Raw genomic sequence first — 19,352 nt, 5'->3', positions numbered from 1 at the left:
AAGTGGACAGAGTACGGATTACAATGTCTTCTTGTCAAAATTGGTTTCTATGGCTTCATCTGAAATAAATTTTAGTTTTTTTTTTTTAATTAAAAAATACAGACGAGTCCAAAGAACTCACTCAAAATTTGACTCAATAGATGCTTCTTCCCAAGTGCCAGATCTTGGGCTGGGGCTGTCCAGGCTGACTCCAGCTCAGTGCAGTCTAATTAATTCTATCAGGATATCTCTCAAGTAGGTCCCAGGTTATATGATTCTGGGGCCTGTGTTCTTATGAATATTCATCTCATCCATCTCTCTTCTAATTACCATTCTTAGAGTTGGAAGGGACCTCAGAGATCATCTGGCCTTGATATGTACACAACAAAGGAATTCCCTCTATACCATTCATTCCTTTACTTTTCAAGTGCTATTCCATGTTAGGCTCATGGTGCTAGGCATTGGGATAAAAAGACTAATGAGACAAAATTTCTGTTCTAAGGAAAGTCACAGTCCAGCTGGGGAGTGAGGCTAGCATAAAATTGATTATAACACTGTGTGATAACTACCATCACTGTGTGATAACTACCATGATAGAGATGTGAGCAGAATAGGTGGGTGCCTAGAAAAGAGGCATTCAATCCAAACCACAGAGGCCACTGAAGCCTTCTTGGAAGAGGTGATACTTGAGATGAGTATTCAAAGATGAATAGAAGCTGGTAAAGGGTGGTCAGAATTAAAGAAGTGGGAAGGATTAGAGAGGAGACAGCATTGAGACTGGAGAGCATGGCATGTTTAGGTAAACTCCAGAACATCAGCAGTATAGGGTGGGGTGGAAGGAGCACAGGAGAGGTAAAATGTAAAGCCAGAGAAGGCAGTAGCCAGGTCATAAAAGCTTTATAATATCAAGAATTTGAACTTTATCTTGATGGGAAGCCATCTGTGGGTTCCATAACCAATGGAGTAGCAAGATGAGATGTGCGTTTTAGGAAAACCACTCTTGTGGCAGTGTGGGGACAGACTAAAGGAGACCATGACTGGAGTCAGGGAAAACAGGAGAGTACTGCAATACTCCAAGCAAGAGATAATGAGACTCTGATCTAAGGCAGTGGCAATGGAGATGGAAGGAAAGGGACACATTAAAGAGGTAGAATTAGTAGGACTTTGCAATGGACTCATGACGGGTGAGAACAAGAAGGGAGTCAAGAATGACTCACAAGTTTCTGGCTTGAGCAACTGGGTGGTTGGTAGCCTTCACTGGCATGGGGAATACAGGAGGAAGGGCACACCAAGAAGGGGTGGGAGATGATAAAATAAATTTGGGACATATTGGGTTTGAGAACCCTCTGAGAAATCAAAGTGGAGGTGTCCAGAAAGCCAATGCGTTTACAAACAGGGAGCTAAGGGGTGAGATCAAAGAAGAGACATGGATTTGGGAGCCATCAGAGCAGAGGTGGTAGTTTAGGCTGAGAAAGGGTATAAAATCATGCAGGGACTGTAAAGTGAGAAGAGAAAGTCTGAAGAACAAATCCTGGGGAAAAGGGAGAAGAGTCGAAGAAGGACCAGCCAGAAAGACAAAGAAGCCAAGAGATCATGGTGTCATGGAAGACTTGGGAGAAGAGAACTAAAAAAGGAAGTGGTCAACAGGGTCAAGGGCTTCAGAAAGATCAATTAACATCTGAAAAGTGTCATTTGGATTTAGCAACAAAAGCATTCGAATGGAGACTTTGGTAAGATTAACCTCACTTGGCCAGAGGGAATAGAAACCCAATGGCAGGCATCAAAGGGCATCTAGGAGGTGAGGAAGTAGAAATGCAAATATAGATGCCTCTCTCAAGAACTTGGACTGTGAAGGGATGGAGAAACAGGGGAAAGTGGGGTCCAGAAAAGTAGTCTTGGCTTCTTTTTATTTGTTTGTTTGTTTTTAAGATGTGAAAGACTTGAGGATGTTTATGTCCTAAGGAAAAAAGGGTCACGTCTACTGGAAAACCTCCCGTGATAAGAAGCACACTACATCGCAAGACATTTCATTCTGGTTTTGAATAGCTCAAAAAAAGCAACCGTGGGTTAGAAGCGATACCTGAATTAAGCTAAAATTGGCTTTACTATACCTTCCAGCCTTATCTCTGCTACAGGAAGCCTTCAACTATCAAACCCACCCCGCTGCCTTCCATAAAACATTATTTACTCAAAACTGAACATATCTAGTTACTTTAACTTGACTCTCCTGGCAGCCGTCCAACAATGACAGTCTAGTTTGTCAATATCCTTTTGAAAATATATTTTCTAAAATTAGGGACAATATTCCATATGTGATCTAAACAGCCAACATATAGAGAAATTCTTCTTTCTCTGGTTTAGAGGTTATATTTTAATTCATGTCATCACTCAAAAGCCTTTAATATTCCTCTTTGCTCTAAGAGTTAAGTCTAAATCCTATCATCTAAAGGTCAAGGTTCTGGAGAGCCTAGACACAACCTATACTCTTTCCAGCTTTTCTACAATGATTTGCTCTCTACCATGCAGAACCTTTCATTCACATCAATTTATTGATGCTTTATTCACAGTGTCACACAATTTACAAGAGATGCCAGGAAATTTGAGGACTCTCATCACCACCATAGTTTTCCTTGAGTCAGAACTGAAATCATATCAGAACAGCATTTTCCATTTCCTCCATCTGATAGAGCAGACTATGGTATTCTGTAGTAACAATCATGGCTTCTTTTTTGCTCTCCTTTTATCTCTATTATTTCTCCATATTGTCTACTACCCTCAGGCTTGTAGATTTCATATAGATGTGTTTTCTGATATGCCCTCACCCCTCCTATTACAACAAATCTTTTAAACAAAAAATCCTCTTCCATTGCCATTTTCTACTTACCAGCTCAATACCCTAAAGTCTCACTAATATTTACTATATTTATCTTCTTGTGTTGAAGTTTAAGTACCTCACTTCTTACACATGCCTTTTGCTGATATATAGATAAGGAAGGCTATAAATATTGTTTACAATATATATTCTTGGTATTTTCTTTACCTAAGGTGACCTAAGAGCATTTCCTTCACAAGGTACTTCTTTCTATGTCACCTGTGTGGTGCCCCATATATCTGGTTTTGGCTTTACTGGGATAATTTTCTCCTTCCACCTCAAAATTTACTTAAATCCTTCTAGATAGATCAACAAGATTTTCTGCGAAAGCACATCCTTCTCAATCTTTACAAGATGCACTCTACTCCTAGCCAGAAGTCCATCATCCTGGCTCTGTAGGATATAGTCCAGAAAACTTTTTAAAACACCGTCTACATAGGCAGCCATTTGTTTCTCAAAGCCTCCCTTCTTTTCCATAGTCACTGCCATCACATGGAATAAGACATAAAAACACCACCTGTGCTTTCAAATCTTTCAGTTTGCTACCCAGAACTTTAAAGTCATTAGGAATGCAGTCCCGATTTCTTCTGAGTGTGCCATTTGTTCCACACAGGAAGCAGCAAAAGTGGGGGGACAATTCATGATCTTGATAAGAGGTTCTTGGCAGGCTACCTACAATATCTTGGATATTGACTCTGACCCCCCTCTCAATTTTCCACATCAAGTGTATACAAAATGACCTTCAAAACCCTTGGCTGGGAGTTATCCACAACATAAAACATCTTTCTTCTTCCTGAGAGTGGTCACAAGGCCCCTCCCATCAGCTCATGCCAGCAACTTCTCCCTAGCGCTCCGTGGAGGGAATATCTTGAATCCACCCCAACGGGAAGAGTGCCATGAAAGATCCAAAGGGTGAGAGTGTCCTTCATGCCTCTGCTGTTTCACATTCTTCCACTTGCCCACTTCATGACATTAATTCCTCTGCATATTCCTGGCTTTCTTCCTCACTATTTTTTTGTATCCTGCCTAAGAACCTTTCATCATCTCTAAGAAGCTGGAGTGTGAAAAAGCATCTATTTAAGCTCTCCCACCTTTTCCTTCTGCTTGCATTTGCAGCTGCTATAATTGGTCACCATCTCAGGCATGAAAAGAAAGATGGAACTTACTCAAAAGGTCATTACACCACCCCCTAGGCAGGTGTATTTATTGGATCTCCAAATGAACTAATGGTTTATCTTGGTTTCACTAGAAATGCTCCTTGAAAACCCTAAAAGAGTAAAGGTTATGTCTCCTCTCTTACTATGGGACTTCTTAGAATGTGTGTGCTGCCTGTTTTTCATTAGATTGTGAGTTCCTCATGACAGAATCAGTGCATCTCTTTAATTTCCCATGATGCCCAACACAGAGACTTGGTGGGACATGAAAACTGATAAGAGCTCCTGCCCCACTCTGAGGGCACAGGCTTTCCGTCTCTAGAGAATACCTTATTTTATTTGCCCTTAGTACTCTGGTAGGTTAGCTGACTATACTTTGAATATCTTTGATGAGCAAGGTCACTGATGGATTCACTAAAATGTTTCCCTTCCATTTTTGCCTATTTTGACCCCAAGACTCAGAATAAATTTTTTTAAGTGTATTCTATTCAAGTTTGAGAAAAAAACAAGGGTCAGACAGGGAAACAACTAACCAGAGAGTACTGAATGAAGTATTAATTGTGCCTATGTTTTTATTTTTCTTTAAATCTTTCTTTAAATGGTCTGTTTTTTCAACAATTTTACACTAATGCTAGTTATGTTTAGCTGCTTAGATGTGATTTTGTGCTTTGAGATTTTAGGTAATATATATTTGAATGGAAATGCTTGCTAATTTTTGACTAAGCTAGCTTACAGAAAGTCTGTCATTTCAGATAATGAGGTCATAAAGCTAAAGAGGTCATAAAACTAACAGAGCTGCTATCTAAACCACAGACACTTGAGAACTCTCCTATTGAGTGATAGCAAATATTGCAGGACAAAATAAGAGTACTATATTCCATTCTACCTCCTGGGCAGATATGGACACATCTATGCCCTGACAGCTATGCTAGTATGGGCAGCAAAACCCTTATACTTGTTTATACTCCCAATGACACCTAACCTGCCACAAAAAAAAGTAAAAATATAGTAAGCGTCTTTTAAAATCTGATTTACTCTATGGCCTGAGTCATTTGATGAGTTTATAGGCAACTTGAGTCAAGTATCTACCAGGACCAGGAGGGGTTCCTACTAGTACCCAGGTCTTCCATTTGAACATGGGCAATCTCAGTAACTTGGACTAGAAAGACCCGCAGAGACAGACCTCTGATGTATTCCCTGACCCCAGACCCTCATCACCTGCCTGTCAGGAGCCTCCACAGTCATGACTGTGACTCCTTTCCTCACTCAGCTCAGCCTCTATGTAGGCTATTCAAAGAGTGCCACCTGCAGGATGAGCTGAGGACTCACGAATACATAATTCATTTCCTCCAAATGACAGTTGAATAATTTGTTTAAAACGTGTTCAAGAGCTAATAAACACAAAATTTAAGTTAAAGTTTAATGACAGATAATGGGTTGCTACATTAATTCTTCACAGATATCATTTGTATTTATTTTGACCACAAAGAGTAAGCAATGGTGAGAATCACAGGTGCTCCCACTATCCCAGGGGTGGAGATGTATTTGCTCAGGGCATTTAGGCTGTCCCTTGACCTCTCCCTGTGGTTAGCCATTTTCTCTGCTTGAGAGCTTGCTGTTCCAGGCAGAAGGGCAAATTTCCAGGAGCTGTAACACACGCAAGAGCTCTCCTTCTGCTTTGATTCAAGACAATTTTTTAAACCTGAATACTGAGAATGGGAGCTCAGAATTCCCTTTTCATGTCAGCCTCTGGTCAAAGAAGCATGAAATCATCAAGTTGAAAGAGGTTCCTTCACTGAATCATGACCCTCTGTAACAGTGCTGACAAGTGATCCCCAGCCTCCTACTTCACACCACGTGTGATGCCCTTCCTGACCATATCTCATAACCAGCAACCCAAAACAAGGAACAAGCTTCAATGCTTTCACTTTGGGTCATTAATCTCTGACCAACTCAAGAATTATCCAGTTCCTGCTTAAATCCACGCCTCTCCTCCCAGTGGCCCTCACCTAATTGAGAACAGAAGCAAGAGAGAAACAGAGTGCCCTTCCCTGCCTGGGTCACCCCCTTTCTTACCACCTGAGCATGATGATCACCTTGCACAGCACAAAGCAGGGCTGAGGTAGGCTGCTACCAACAGTCCATCTGCCTTCACCATGGTCAGAGTTGGTTCTTCTATGTGGACTACCAATTCTGGGATGCTAGGCAGCTCCACTGCCCACTCCCTTCCCCAGAGTGGGGATTGGGGAACAAGACTGGATTAATTTCCAGACTATGAGACCCATCTCTAGAGGCCTATTTACAGGGCAATGCGGAGACCTCATGGCCCCTTGCGTAGGTGTTCCCTTTGTGGCCCACATCTGCTGCTCCCCTTTCCTGGGGAAACACTCCTCCTAAAAGCGTGAGCCTTTTGAAAGGTAGAACTCTCTCTCTCTCGCAAAGATACAGTCTCATCAGAAAGCAGAGGCAGGGAGAAGTGGATTATACCAAGAGATTACTTGTTGGCATGGCCAGGGAAAAGATGTAACATACGCCAAACAGGATGGCCACAGCAGCACGCACCACCCCCCACCCCCTACTCCCCCCGTTCGTGCTCTTGGGCTGCACTTTCCATGAGAAAACTGGCACTTGGAAATGAATTTTACACCCAGTTCCTATACCTCAATAAGGGACAGCAGGGAGTTAGGGTAAGAACATGACTCTGGAGTCAGACAGACCTGGGTTTGAATCCCAGTAGAGCCACAGACAAGCCACATGACTTGGGTACACTGAAGAACTGAGCCTTAGTGTCGTCTTCCATAAAACAAGGTTAATACTATCCATCACTCAGGATTGGTGGGAGATAAAATACATAATGGAACCATAAGCTCTCAAAAATGTGTCCATTCTTTCTTTAGTATAAATTTACATTAATGTGTCTCTGCTGCCGAATGAAAGGCATTGTCCCATGCGAAAGGCATATCAGGCATCAGTGAGAAGGTAGAGGAGCAACTGGGAGAAATGGGGTTGAAGTTGGGGTGGCCACCAGGCTTGCTCAGTTGTAACAACACACAAAATGACAGCCCCCTCGTGGGCCTATAACCAATGCTGGCATTACCTATGAGGCTGCAGCAGGAAGAAAGCAAGGAGAAGTGGGTTGGGTCAGGGCTGTGGTGGCTCTGGGGATGTCTTTCCTAAGTGAGGAGAGGCTGAGCCACAGGGCAGCCAAAAGGCAAGAGCACCAAAGCTGTGGGATTGTGGGATGGTTCTATTCCAACAGATTATCCCTGGTACCATGATCTGCCCCATCCCGCCCCCACCCCCACCCCCACCAGACAGGGAGTGCATGTGGCCCTCTCCCATCTTTTGCCCCCTAACAGGCTAAAAAGGCACCCAGAATGCCTGGCCACCCAGACATTTAGGGTCTGTACTACATCTTGTCCATCAAAGGCCCATTGGGCCTGAGTCTATATCACGTTGGCATAGTCCAGCTCATTCTGCAGAAGGTCCTTGTGTGGCTACGAGGCTTGCTTTTCTTGTGGTGGTGGTGGTGGTAAAACATATATAACATGAAACTTTTTAAGTTCAGTGGCATTAAGTAGATTCACATTGTGGCAACCATCACCACCATCCATCTCCAGAACTCTTTATCTTGCAAAACTGAAACTCTGTACCCATTAAATAATAACTCCCCATTCCCTCTACCCTCCAGCCCCTGGCAACCACCATTCTGTCTCCATGAACTCAACTATTCCAGGTACTTCATATAAATGGACTCATACATTTGTCCTTTTGTGACTCATTTATTTCACATAGCATAATGTCTTCAAGGTTCATCCATGTTGTAGCATGTGTCACATTTTCTTTCCTTTTTAAGGCTAAATAACATTCCATTGTATGTATATACCATATTTAATTTATCCATTTATCTGTAAATGGACACTTCGGTTGCTTCTACCTTTTGGCAATTGTGAATAAGGCTGCTACGAACATGGGTGTACAAATATCTTTTCACATCTCTGCTTTTAATTCTTTTGGGTATACATCCAGAAGTGGGATTATTGAATCATATGGTAATCCTATGTTTAATTTTTTGAGGAACCGCCATACTGTTTTCCACAGTGGCTGCACCATTTTACATTCCCACCAACAGTACACCAGGGTTCCATATGAGGCTTTCTTTATTCTATAGGTTGGGTCTAATATACCTGCATTCCCTGGGGTCAACTCACTGCTGACACAGTCTTTCTGGCTCCTGTCAGGCCTCTCACTTTTCAGCATACACTTGCAGCTCACCTAGAGATGTGGTATGCTCCACTACTTTCCTGTCCTCTAGCAGATTCCTTTGGTTCTTGGCAGTCCCTCTCTTTTGCACCCACAGCTCACATCTGTCTGGGGCTGGTAGCCTCCCTGGGCGAAGGTTGGGGCTCTGCACAATGCCCAGCAGAACACCCACGTTGAGGACTGCCCACATAGTGGGATGGGAGTCAGCCCTGGGTAAAGCTGTGATGTGACAAACCCTAGCTTTGTGGTCCTCACCACTCCAGCCACATCCACCCCTCTGTCCTATACTTATACTCTTCACAGCTGCCCCTTTCCTGCCTTATTCTTAAGAGTCTTATTTTCTACTGCAACTGATCACACTCGACAAAATAACTGAACAGCAGAATTTCATCTTGAAGATGAATATTTTCAGGATCTATTTGGAAAACTCCCCAAAAGAGGAATATAAGGGAGTTAGGATAAAATTTTGAGGATGCAGGCTCAGAACAGAAAGCCTCTTATATCATTCTATTAAGACAAATGGTTAAGGCCTCTCATATAGCATCTTTGTGCAAATTAGAAAATGGTGCCCTTTTTGGACCAGGTGTGCAGCTCAGCTAAAACGCTGAATATTGTGCAGATTACAGACTAACTATTGTGCCAATGATACAAAGGTGCATTCTCTGGGCACATTCAGCCTTGTGGGTGCATAGCTTGATAAACAGGTGCTACCTCTTCCTTCAGGAGCTGGAAGGTACACAGCTTTGCAAGCAGAGCTGGCACTGATTTTCAGCTCCCACTAGCCTGCAGTGACAAACATAGTGGTAGCTTTGGGCTATTGATGGCTCTAATAATGTCATTCCCTCCCGCCATTACCATCTCGTGGCATTTACAGATCATGCTGGCATGAAGATTTTCTTTGAAGACCATAAACTGAGGGTCTCTTTACCACTCCCCTAGTGATCCAAGAGCAGACACAGGTCCCTTGCATCAGGCAGGAAGGCAGTCCAGACATGCTATGGGCTATCAACCCAACATGCCCCACCAAACACCAAAGCCATAGCCCTGGTCTCCCTCACCCGCTCTACACACATGTACACACACACACAGCCACACACAGCATCTCACCTGAGCCACCTCTTCAAAATCATCATGCCTCTTCTGCAGGGCCCGGGCTCGATGCAGGGACTTCCCAACCCCTGTGTGTTTGCTGAGAAAGGCCTCACCATGGTTTTCAATCCAGTCCAACACCTGGTCAAAGGAGGAACACAGAAACAATGACTTTCTGACAAAAGGAAAGACATGTGACAACATGTGTGACTGCTAGAGTCCTAGACTCCCCATGCCAATCAGAAAGCAGCAGTCCAGGTGGAAATGTTCAATCAAGTGTAGATTCAGGGGATTTCATTGCCGTCGGTGGCAACATAACAATCCCCCCCTTAACAAAATTCAAGTCATCCTCTTTGATCTCCAGAATATATCCTCATTACTTTTTCAGTTTTTCCAGCCTTAATTAGTCCATTATTTTAAACAAGCTACACAGACCATCAGGCACCGTTTAACCCCCTCACCACGTTTACTCCAACTCCATAAAGTCAGACACATTGGCAGGAAATTAGGCAGTGTCAGGTCAGGGCACTTCCGTGGCCCTCACTTCACCATAAAAATGCTCACAGCAGTGGCGACCAGTCATGGGCTCCTGCCTCAGTGTGCTCCTGGGACTCTCTTCCTAATCTTGGAAGGAAAGTCCAGAGCAGTCAGTCTCCAACTGGAGCTCTGCTCAAGGTAGCTGGTCACCAGGACAACTGCCCTCTCTGGCTTCCTTCCACCTCTCTCCTCCAATCAACACCAACCAACCAAAAAAATAAAGAAAGGTCTTTGCCTTCTAAGGCCTTTAGCATCTATGATTTTCTTGGGAAGCAGTGGAAACTCCATGTTCATCCAGGCGTAAGATTTAGTGATTTGGACTCAAGACATTTTCCTCAGTGTTTAGAGAAGCTAGAACAGAGGTGACTGGTGCAGTTGGGGCATGAGTGAGGGGATGCTGAGAAAATACGTTGTCTTGAGGGGCACTTGACAGGGAGAGTAGAAACCCCTTAGTAAAAGCCTTGAAATGTAGGGAGGACCAAAGCCTTTAACATCCGTTTTGCATTTGCCCAGATAGCCTAACAAAAATGTGTGCCTCCCAGAGAGAAGGGAAGCAGTTCACCTTCTGGTCTCTGAGGAGCCGGCACTCAATAAATCAGGTGGCCACAATTAAATCAGAATTATGGTACAGACTCACCTGTTACAGATCCTGCCAAGACTCAACTGAGCCCACTCTACTCCTACTATACTAAACTTCACCTGAACATTGGATTAATGAGGTACCAGCCTTCTCAGATTTTAGAAGGACTTTTGGGAAAATGATTTAGATGAACTAAGCCTGTTTAAAAGAATGCTTTAATCCATTTTTCTGTTTCTTCTGCAGATTGCCCTGTGGCAAGCAGGTAGACCAAATCATTCCATAATTCTGTACAGCCAGACATGGAAGTTCTGGCTCTACAGAACGTAGCCCTTGGTTTCACTTCCTCTAACATTTGAGATAAATTAATGCCTGCAATTGTGCAAAGTGTGGAAGCCTTCAAAACCTTCAGTGACGGTATCATAAAGCGCAGACCAAGATGGTTCTAGTTCAGAGAAACGCACCTATGAATATAAAAATAAGGTTTAACAAACATTCACTTAAAACTGGAAAGTCAGGTACCTGTCCATTAAAATGAAGGAAAAAAAAGGCTTTTTCGAAACTGACTTTATCAAAACATTAGGTGTAGATATTATAAACGTTTTATATAACAAATTCTGGCAATATTTTTTAAATATTCTGGAGGCACATCTGTAAAAAGAAATTGCAGTAGTAAAGGAACTAGATTTTTACCTTTTGTAAATACTGAAAGGCCACACTAAAAGGAACTTTATTCCTTTCTTAGAAGAAAGAAGGCTACAGTACTCTAGAATTACTTACAGTGAAATTTCAACAAAAAAAATCAGGAGAGTGCGTTGTTACTTGCCACAATCTGATCCCACAATTCTGTACTGTAAAGGGGATGATAAGCATCAGCACGCAAGGTCAAAGATAAATACTTCTAGTCACAAAGTTTCCTGTATATTGTGTACCATGAATAGTGCAGTTTTATAATTTTTATGCATATTTAAACTTTTAATAACCCCCTTTTGAGAATGAATTGAAGCTTTGGAATAAGTTTTATATACAAAGGAGCTGTCTTGCAGCCTTTCATGACTGCTTTGGAATTGATGACAGATTTTCAGATTACAAGTTTTTTTTTTTAATTTAGTTTTGAGCAGTTGAGTATGACCTGCTTGTCTGGCACTGTTTTCATGAAATTTATTTTATTTCATTTCATTTTTTATCTCTAGCTTTAATAAAATTAGTTATTCTGAGGCAAAGTGGTTAAAGAGGAGTGTTTTTCTTCCACTAGTTCACAAATGGTTAGCTTTTATACTGAGGGTGATTTCACAACTTTTAAACTTTTTCCTAAAAAGCAGTTTGTGGGGGCTGGCCCGGTGGCATAGCAGTTAAATTCGCACACTCTGCTTCAGCGGCCCAGGGTTCACAGGTTCAGATCCTGGGCACGGACCGACACACTGCTTGTCAAGCCGTGCTGTGGCGGCGTCCCATATAAACCAGAGGAAGATGGGCACAGATGTTAGCCCAGGGCCAATCTTCCTCAGCAAAAAGGGGAAGATTGGCAATGGATGTTAGCTTAGGGCTAATCTTCCTCACACACACACACACACACACACACAAAAGGCAGTTTGTTTCCGGTTTAGTTATTTTGCTTTCTTTAAAATGTCAATTCATTTTCAGTTAGCGACTGAATTCATTTTCAATTTACTTAATTAGCCTTAACCACCTAAAAATCTATTTATTTCATATTTGAGAGGCTTTTACTTAAACATAACTTTGCTCTGTGATGTTACTTTGCCTCCATTTAGTCCAACTTTTTCCATTAGAACTGAAGCTGTGGGAAAACAAGTGCAGCCTCAGTGAGGATTCAGGGACTGCATGGAAATCAACTTAACAAATATAAAGCAATGATTTAGGAAGTGAACAAAATTACTTTAGTAATACATAGAGACTGAAAAAGTACTCGAGGACCCATAAACATAATCAATACATGAGGTATTGTTTAAAATGCTGCTTTCTGACTGTTTTGTTTCAGACAGTTCATTTGGAGCCAGCCTGGCTTGATACACACATTTAGACCACATGGTCCCCTGACCCTTGATTCCATGTCCCCCATCCCTGGGAGTACAATCTAGCTTCCCATGTAGACTACACGGCAGAGAAATGTGCTTCTGAGCAGACACCAGCAGTGCCTGACAGTTACATTACACACCGTAAATGAAGGTGCAGCCCTGGAAGTCTGGAAATCCTTCAGTTTCTGGTGGGTCCCAGAATCCGAACATCATTGGCTAAGAATAGAGTTACTAGCCATACCCTGGACCCTACCAAAGGGTAAGCACCCATCAAGGCAACCCTTATTAGCTGCCCCCTGGTTAATTTCTCTGATGCACAAGATCTTATTTAAAATACTCAATTATCAATTATAGTCAGGATAGTACAGGACAATAGTTAATCATACCTATTGATGGCTTTGAATCGGTATTCAAGCGTTTCCAACAATAGGAGGTTTTATCTTTCTGCTTTTATCTGAGGGGTCCTCAGGATGCAGAGAAGCACATGTAGGATATGAATATTCACATATTCAAACAGATATCTATTAGTCTTATTGTGCCCTGGTGTGCGGCACTAGGACAGCCCAGGGTGCAGTATTAAATAAGGCAGGTGAGGCCCTGACTCCAAGAACTTAGTCTAAGTGGGTAATAAGCACTCGACATGAAATCACACAATTCATCATTACTTGCAATGGTGGAAAGTGCCAACAGGCAGGGAAGGCCTCTCTGAAGAAGTGAGGGTTAGCTGAGACCTGAGAGAGAGTGGGAGTTCCCCCAGTGAGGCAATAAACAGAGCAGCAGGGCTTGAGTAGGGCGCAGGTAGGAAACAGGCCCAGAGAAGGCAGGGACCAGACAGTGCTCAGCCCTGGTGAGCTGAGGCTGATGCCAGCGTTCATCCTAAGAGCCACTGCAGGGCTGGAAGGAGGAGAAAGACATCAGAAGATCTGCATTTAAAATGCTTGCTCTGACTGCTTCATGGAGAATCAATTGGAGGAAGGGAAGAACAGAAGTGGGAAAACAGGAGGTTACTGCAGAAATCCTGACAAGAGACCATGGTAGCTCAGAAGAGGCCAATGGCAGTGTCCGTGGAGAGACAGGTTTGATTAGTATTTAGGGGAGAGAATGGCCAGGATTTGCTGATTGGGTATGGGGGTGATAGAGAGGCAGGTGGAAGGCTGACGCCCAGGGGCCTGGCTTGAATCACTAACTGCGTGGAAGGAGGAACTGGTCACGGGTGCAGAAGCAAGTGAGTTACGAGGGATAGCACCAAGATGACAGATTTTTCTTAAATTCTCTTTCAATTTCCATACTCATGCTCTGGCTTTGATAAACGACAGTTGTGCCTCTGAACCTGAGTGGGAAGTAGCACCCAAAGATAGTCGTCAATCTGACTCTGGAAAGATGTGCCTTTACTTTCAAAGAAGCAATTTTATACACTAAGGTTTAAGAATTATAAATTGTTCATATAGCTGGATCCTAATAATAAAAAAATTAGAGACACTAAATCCATTTGAAGAACACAAATTTAGGCTTACCTGGAATTAACCATGCATTCTTGAAGGGGCATTTCACTGGGATACAGTTTTTGAGGGGCCCCTTAACCTGACATGCAAAGTCCTCTGTGGCCATCCCACTCCCTCCTAACCCCACCTCCAGTGAATTCCCGCCTCACCCCTACAACACCCCGAAAGCTGCTTTTCACCTCCTGAGTTTTGCTCTCACTATTTTTAACTTCACTTGAAATGTCCATATCATTTTCTCCCTATATCCACTTCACAGGCTCCTTCCTACTCATCCTTAAGGTGCCATCTCAAAATCACTAGTTTTAGAAAGTCTTTTCTCTTTAATAACCCATCCAGGCAGGGGTGGTGCTATGCTTCTCTGATTCTGTTCAAACCACAGTTATTGCCCACAGGCTTGTCTCTCCCACTGGACTCTGACCTCCTTGTGATCCCAGGACACGGCATCGTACTCAGCATAGAGTGGTTTGCTTAAGACACATTGAACTGAACTGAACTCAAACTCATCCTCCCACACACAGCTTTGGGGTGAAAGTCTCCAGTTCCATACTCCCATCATAACTCTATCTTAGCATCTCTCACAGTCTGCATTCAAAGTTCTCTTTGTCTGTCTCCACCCTTTCCACTGCCCCACTTGGCAGGTAGGTAGTTCCTGAAGGAGTATGGGGTTTTCAACATTGTATCCTATCCTTTCATCTTCCCTCTGGCCCCAGCATCCCTGCCAGCACTGCACATGCATGAGATACTCAATGAATGTTTACAGCCATGATTTGTCAGGCGCAAATATGGCTGAGGCTCCTGCTCTACTGTCTAGGGAGAAGTTGTACCACTCCATTCAGCAAGAGGCCTGACCTTGCCCTGTCATTGGGAACAAAAGCCCAGGTTAGCCTGGGACTCCTCGCCATTACAGCAGGCAGGCAGTCTTGTAGACAACTTGTAAAGCTCCTCCTCCTTTCTCATGCCCCAACTTTTCAACCAGAAATTAGTCCTTTCCCAGAACAGCCTTTTCCAAGAGAGATACTCACATCCTGAACCAGATTTGGGAGCCAATCTAACAGTCATTATGCATAATTCCCTAATCACCCCCTTTCTTTCTCATCTAATTGTGTTTATTCCAATGAGCATACAATCAAGACAGTGCTTTTCAGGGGAGGAGACAGTCTTTCTAGCTGCTAAGGAGAAGAGAAAAAGTTCTTTTGAAGAGAACTATTGATATTTTCTGAACAGTGGCCACGAATGCAACTGAGTTACTGGGAGAAAATCAATGGCCTAGCTGCTTTCTGTCCCAGGACTCTGATTTTTTGGATTCTTCTAACATGATAGAATCTTAGTGTTAGAAGAGACCCCAAGGATCACCCAGCCCAGTGCAGGAGGCCCCTGCACTTAAAGATAACCATCTTTGGAACAAAGTTTTAAGTTGGTATCTAAGCTCTACTTATATATAAAAGTGTTTCAGGTTTCTAAAGCGTCATCAAAATGTGGTACCATCATGATCATCCTAACTTATAGACACCATCCTTGAGGTCAAGAGGAACCTGGGTTCTCGTCCCAGCTCTGCCTCTAACCAGTTGTGACCCAGCTGGGTGTGTGCCTTCTCCTCTCTGGAACTCATTGCCTCAAATGTGAATGCTGGATCAGACCATCTCCCTAAATCTCCTTCTAACTCAAATATTTCATGATTTTATTATATTGAGGGTACAGTGCCTCCCCTCCTCGGAAGAAGAGACTATTGTCTGTGGGGGTTTGCTCTTTGTCAAGCACTAGGCCAGGGCATGCTGCTCATCATCTCATCTTTGCTATCTTGGCACAACCCTGGGAGGTGAGAGTTATTATCCCCATGTTTGGATGAAGAAAATGAGTCTCAGAGAGGTTAATTAACTTGCCTGACTTCACACAGCTATCAAATAGTGGAATCAGGATTCAAACCCAAGAGGTTCTGGCAGCAACACTACCATCTGATTCCCAGACCCCATGCGTTTTGCCATCTGTCCCAACACTGACTTTTAGAGCAAAATGACGCAGCACGTGTCATGTTTAGTTGTCCTTTAGTCTGGAATAGCTCCTCAGGCTTCACTTGACTTTCTTGCCTTTGCCACTTTTAACAGTTACAGGCCTATTACCTTCTAAAATGTTCCTCACTTTGGGTTTGTCTGCTATTTCCTCATGATTAGAATCAGGAAATCACAGAAATGAGTTCTTCCCAGTGCATTCTATCAGGTAGGATACAATTTCAGTTTGTCCCGTTACTGGTGAGATTAACTTTGATCACTCGATTAAGGTGGCGTCTTCCAGCCTTCCTCATTGCAAAAGCCACTCTTACTCCCTTTGTAATTAATAAGGATTTGGGGGAGGTACTTTGAGACCATGTAGGTGGTAGATGCTGTGATGTGCCATAAAGGACTTTTTACCACAACTGCTGAGAGTGCCGCCAGCAGGCAGACAGCCCTCAGTTGTCAGTCCCCTTTGGGGATTATTACCCTTGGCTGAAGACAGTAGCTTTGCCCAAAGCCACAGCCCTTCCCAGGTTGGCCTCTACCCAATGACAGACTTCAGTGTACAAAGGCCGAGTTCTCGCTCCCCAACCCGGGACAGCTCTGAATGGTCATCCCATCTTCAGCACGCCCTGAAGGGCTGGCTGAGGATTCCTGTGCGATGACATTGCAGCTCAGCTTCACCCTCTATCTAATCCTGCTTCTTCCCTTCCCTTCCTCAGGGGGTGATTCTAAGACCACCTCCTAATCAACTTCTCCTGGCTAGCCCCCTGGTGGACAGCTTCTCCCTTGTTTGGACTCTGATCCTCCAAGCTGGGCTGCCCTCCCTTCATGGATGCCCTCCTCACTCCACCCAGGCTGTGGCACTGCGCACCACAGCCCCCGCCCCTCGTGGATGGCCTCCTTAACCTGCTCAGTCTCTGCACCTGTGCTGGGCCACCTTCTTATATAGACGCTCTGCTCCTCTTGCTTGGGCTCTGACACGATGCACCAGGCTGCCCCCGCACGGGACTCCCTCTTCACTCTACTCTGGACCACCCTTCCTGGAGGACTCTCAGGGCTGGGCTGCCCTCCCGCCAAAGCCATCCTCATCCACTCGGGCTCTGAATCCCTCAGCCGCTGCGGCCCTCCCACCCTGTGGAAATGCCAACCTTGCTCAGCCCCACTTAAGAGGAAGAGCCTCCCCTTTCTGGAAACATTTCTTCACTAGCTCCTCAGACACCATCCTCACTGGGGCTTGCTGATCTCCACTGTAATCTTCTTTCCTGAATCCTCCTAGTCTTCCCAGCCTCTAAGTTTTGGAATACCTGAGGGCTCAGTTCTGGATCTCTTCTCTCTCTTCTCTTACTTCTTGGTGATCTCATTCAGTTCCACAGCTTTAAATATCATCTATGTGCTGGTAATTTCCATATTCACAGTTCTAGTCTTAATTTCTCTCCTGAGCTTGAGACTCATATACTCAACTGCCTACTCTTCCTCTCCAATTTGACATATAATGGGCACCTCAAACTTAACTTATCTAAAACAGAACTCCTGATTCCCTTCTGCTCCACTCCCCTCCTCTCCTGGTCTTCCCCGTCTCAGCAAAAGATACTATAATTCACCCAGCTGCTTAGCCACAAGGCTGAGTCTTTCTTATTTACTCTTTCTTGCACATTGTTTCTGCCACAACCACCCTAGGACAAGCCACCACCTTTCCTCACTCACCCACCAGTCCTCTAAGTGGTCTCCCTCCTTTTACTCTTGACACTCCCATCCACACAGTAGCCAGACCTATTTCTTTAAACATAATCATGACACTCCCCTTATTGAAACTCTACAATTGTTTCCCATCACACTTAGAAAATCCAAATTCTCTCCATTGCTGATTGGATCTGGACCCAGCCCATTTCTCCAAACTTCTTACCCCTTTTCCCTGCTCTCTATTCACCAGCCGCTCTGGCCATTCTCCTATTTTTATGAATGCACCCAGCTCATTCTGGTCTCAAGGACTTCGTAGGTCCCATTTCGCGTGCCTGCAACCTCTTCTTAAGCACATCCCATGGCTTATTCATTCAGCTCTCTGCTCATCCGTCAGTGGCTATCACTATATGATCTACCACATACTTGTTAGTGGTGATGTTTTCTCTCTACCTCTTGAATGTAAGCTCCATGTGGGCAGGGCTTTGTTTGGTTCGCTGCTGTGCTCTGAAAGAACATTTCCTGAATAAATGAGTGAATGAACCCAACCAATCTGATAAAGGGCAAAAACCATTAAAGGAAATGTAGACATTTTACAAACACATGTTGAATCAGAATCCCAGCTCTCTGTTTCCCTCATCTGGCTCTCTCTGATCAATCACCTTATTTGAAATAGGTTATTAAGTTTGTGTCATAATTTGATCCACGGTAAAACAAGCAAGACGTTTTGTTTTTTTAAAATAAACTTTAGAACTCCTCCCTCTCAGCAACTACCTCCCAGCCCCTACCCACCCCGCTCTTTAGAAAGCCATTATTCGGAGGCCAATGAAGGTGAGTTTACAAGCCATCAGGTATCCACAAACATTCTGTTCTGTTCAAGGCTCAAGTACACACAATGTGTAAGAGCACCCAGGACAGCCCATCAAGTCATTATTTCTGTCTCCTCACACAGTGTACTGAGCATTAGTTCTGAGGGGAAACGGCGCGCACACTGCCAGTACCACCTGCCTCCCCATCGGGCTGTCACTTGAAATGCCCAATTACCAGCCATTCATTTTCTGTCCCTTCTTTGGAACAAGTATGATCAAAATAAATGTCTTGCTATGGCAGGAGAAGCCATCATTTTTCTGAGAGAGCTCAGCTGAAACTCATCAGCAGTGTATAGACTCTCTTCCCTCTGAGAACTGTGGTCCTTTTACCTGACAGAGGCGATGCTGGGTGGAAGTTGGCTAACAGACCAGAAGACCCAAAGTTTCAGCTGCCTCCCTCCCTCAGGCCCTTCCACTCCCAGCCAGCCCACACCTGTCCCTTCCCAACAGAGCCGAGGCTGGGGTGACCGGAACTTGCCTTTGTCCAAGGTGCCTCCCTGAGAGAATCTCCTCACCCTGGTGCCTTGATGCTTGTTTATGGTGTCACCATATTTTCCATCGCTAAGGCTTGAATCTCTTAAGTCAGAGGTTCTCAAATGTTAGAGTGCATCAGAATCACCTGGGGTTCTTTTTAAAACATAGGCACCACCTTACCCACAGATTCTTAAACAGAAAGAGTGGAATAGGGCCAGATAATTGTTTTTTTAACAAGATCCCTACTCTGGCCAGATGATTTTAATGCCAGAGGTCCAAGGACAACACTTTGAAAAATACAGTTCCAGATTCACACTTGACACCTCCCTTAT

The 19,352-nt window shown here is 43.9% G+C and overlaps 1 protein-coding gene across 6 annotated transcripts in view; it reads right to left on the bottom strand.

The window, feature by feature from the left end:
• KALRN (kalirin RhoGEF kinase) overlaps positions 1 to 19,352 on the bottom strand; it is a 633,526-nt gene that overhangs the window by 334,350 nt on the left and 279,824 nt on the right. For all 6 annotated transcript variants that reach the window (XM_087439724.1, XM_087439725.1, XM_014783031.2 and 3 more), the window contains exon 10: positions 9,376 to 9,498. In XM_087439724.1, the coding sequence (XP_087295850.1) occupies positions 9,376 to 9,498 (123 nt within the window). The remainder of the gene's footprint in view (positions 1 to 9,375; positions 9,499 to 19,352) is intronic.

The sequence above is a fragment of the Ceratotherium simum genome, chromosome 15, assembly GCF_057802395.1.
Source record: "Ceratotherium simum simum isolate JZ-2026a chromosome 15, ASM5780239v1, whole genome shotgun sequence".
Taxonomy (NCBI): Eukaryota; Metazoa; Chordata; class Mammalia; order Perissodactyla; family Rhinocerotidae; genus Ceratotherium; species Ceratotherium simum.
This window is presented reverse-complemented; position numbering and strand designations above follow the sequence as displayed.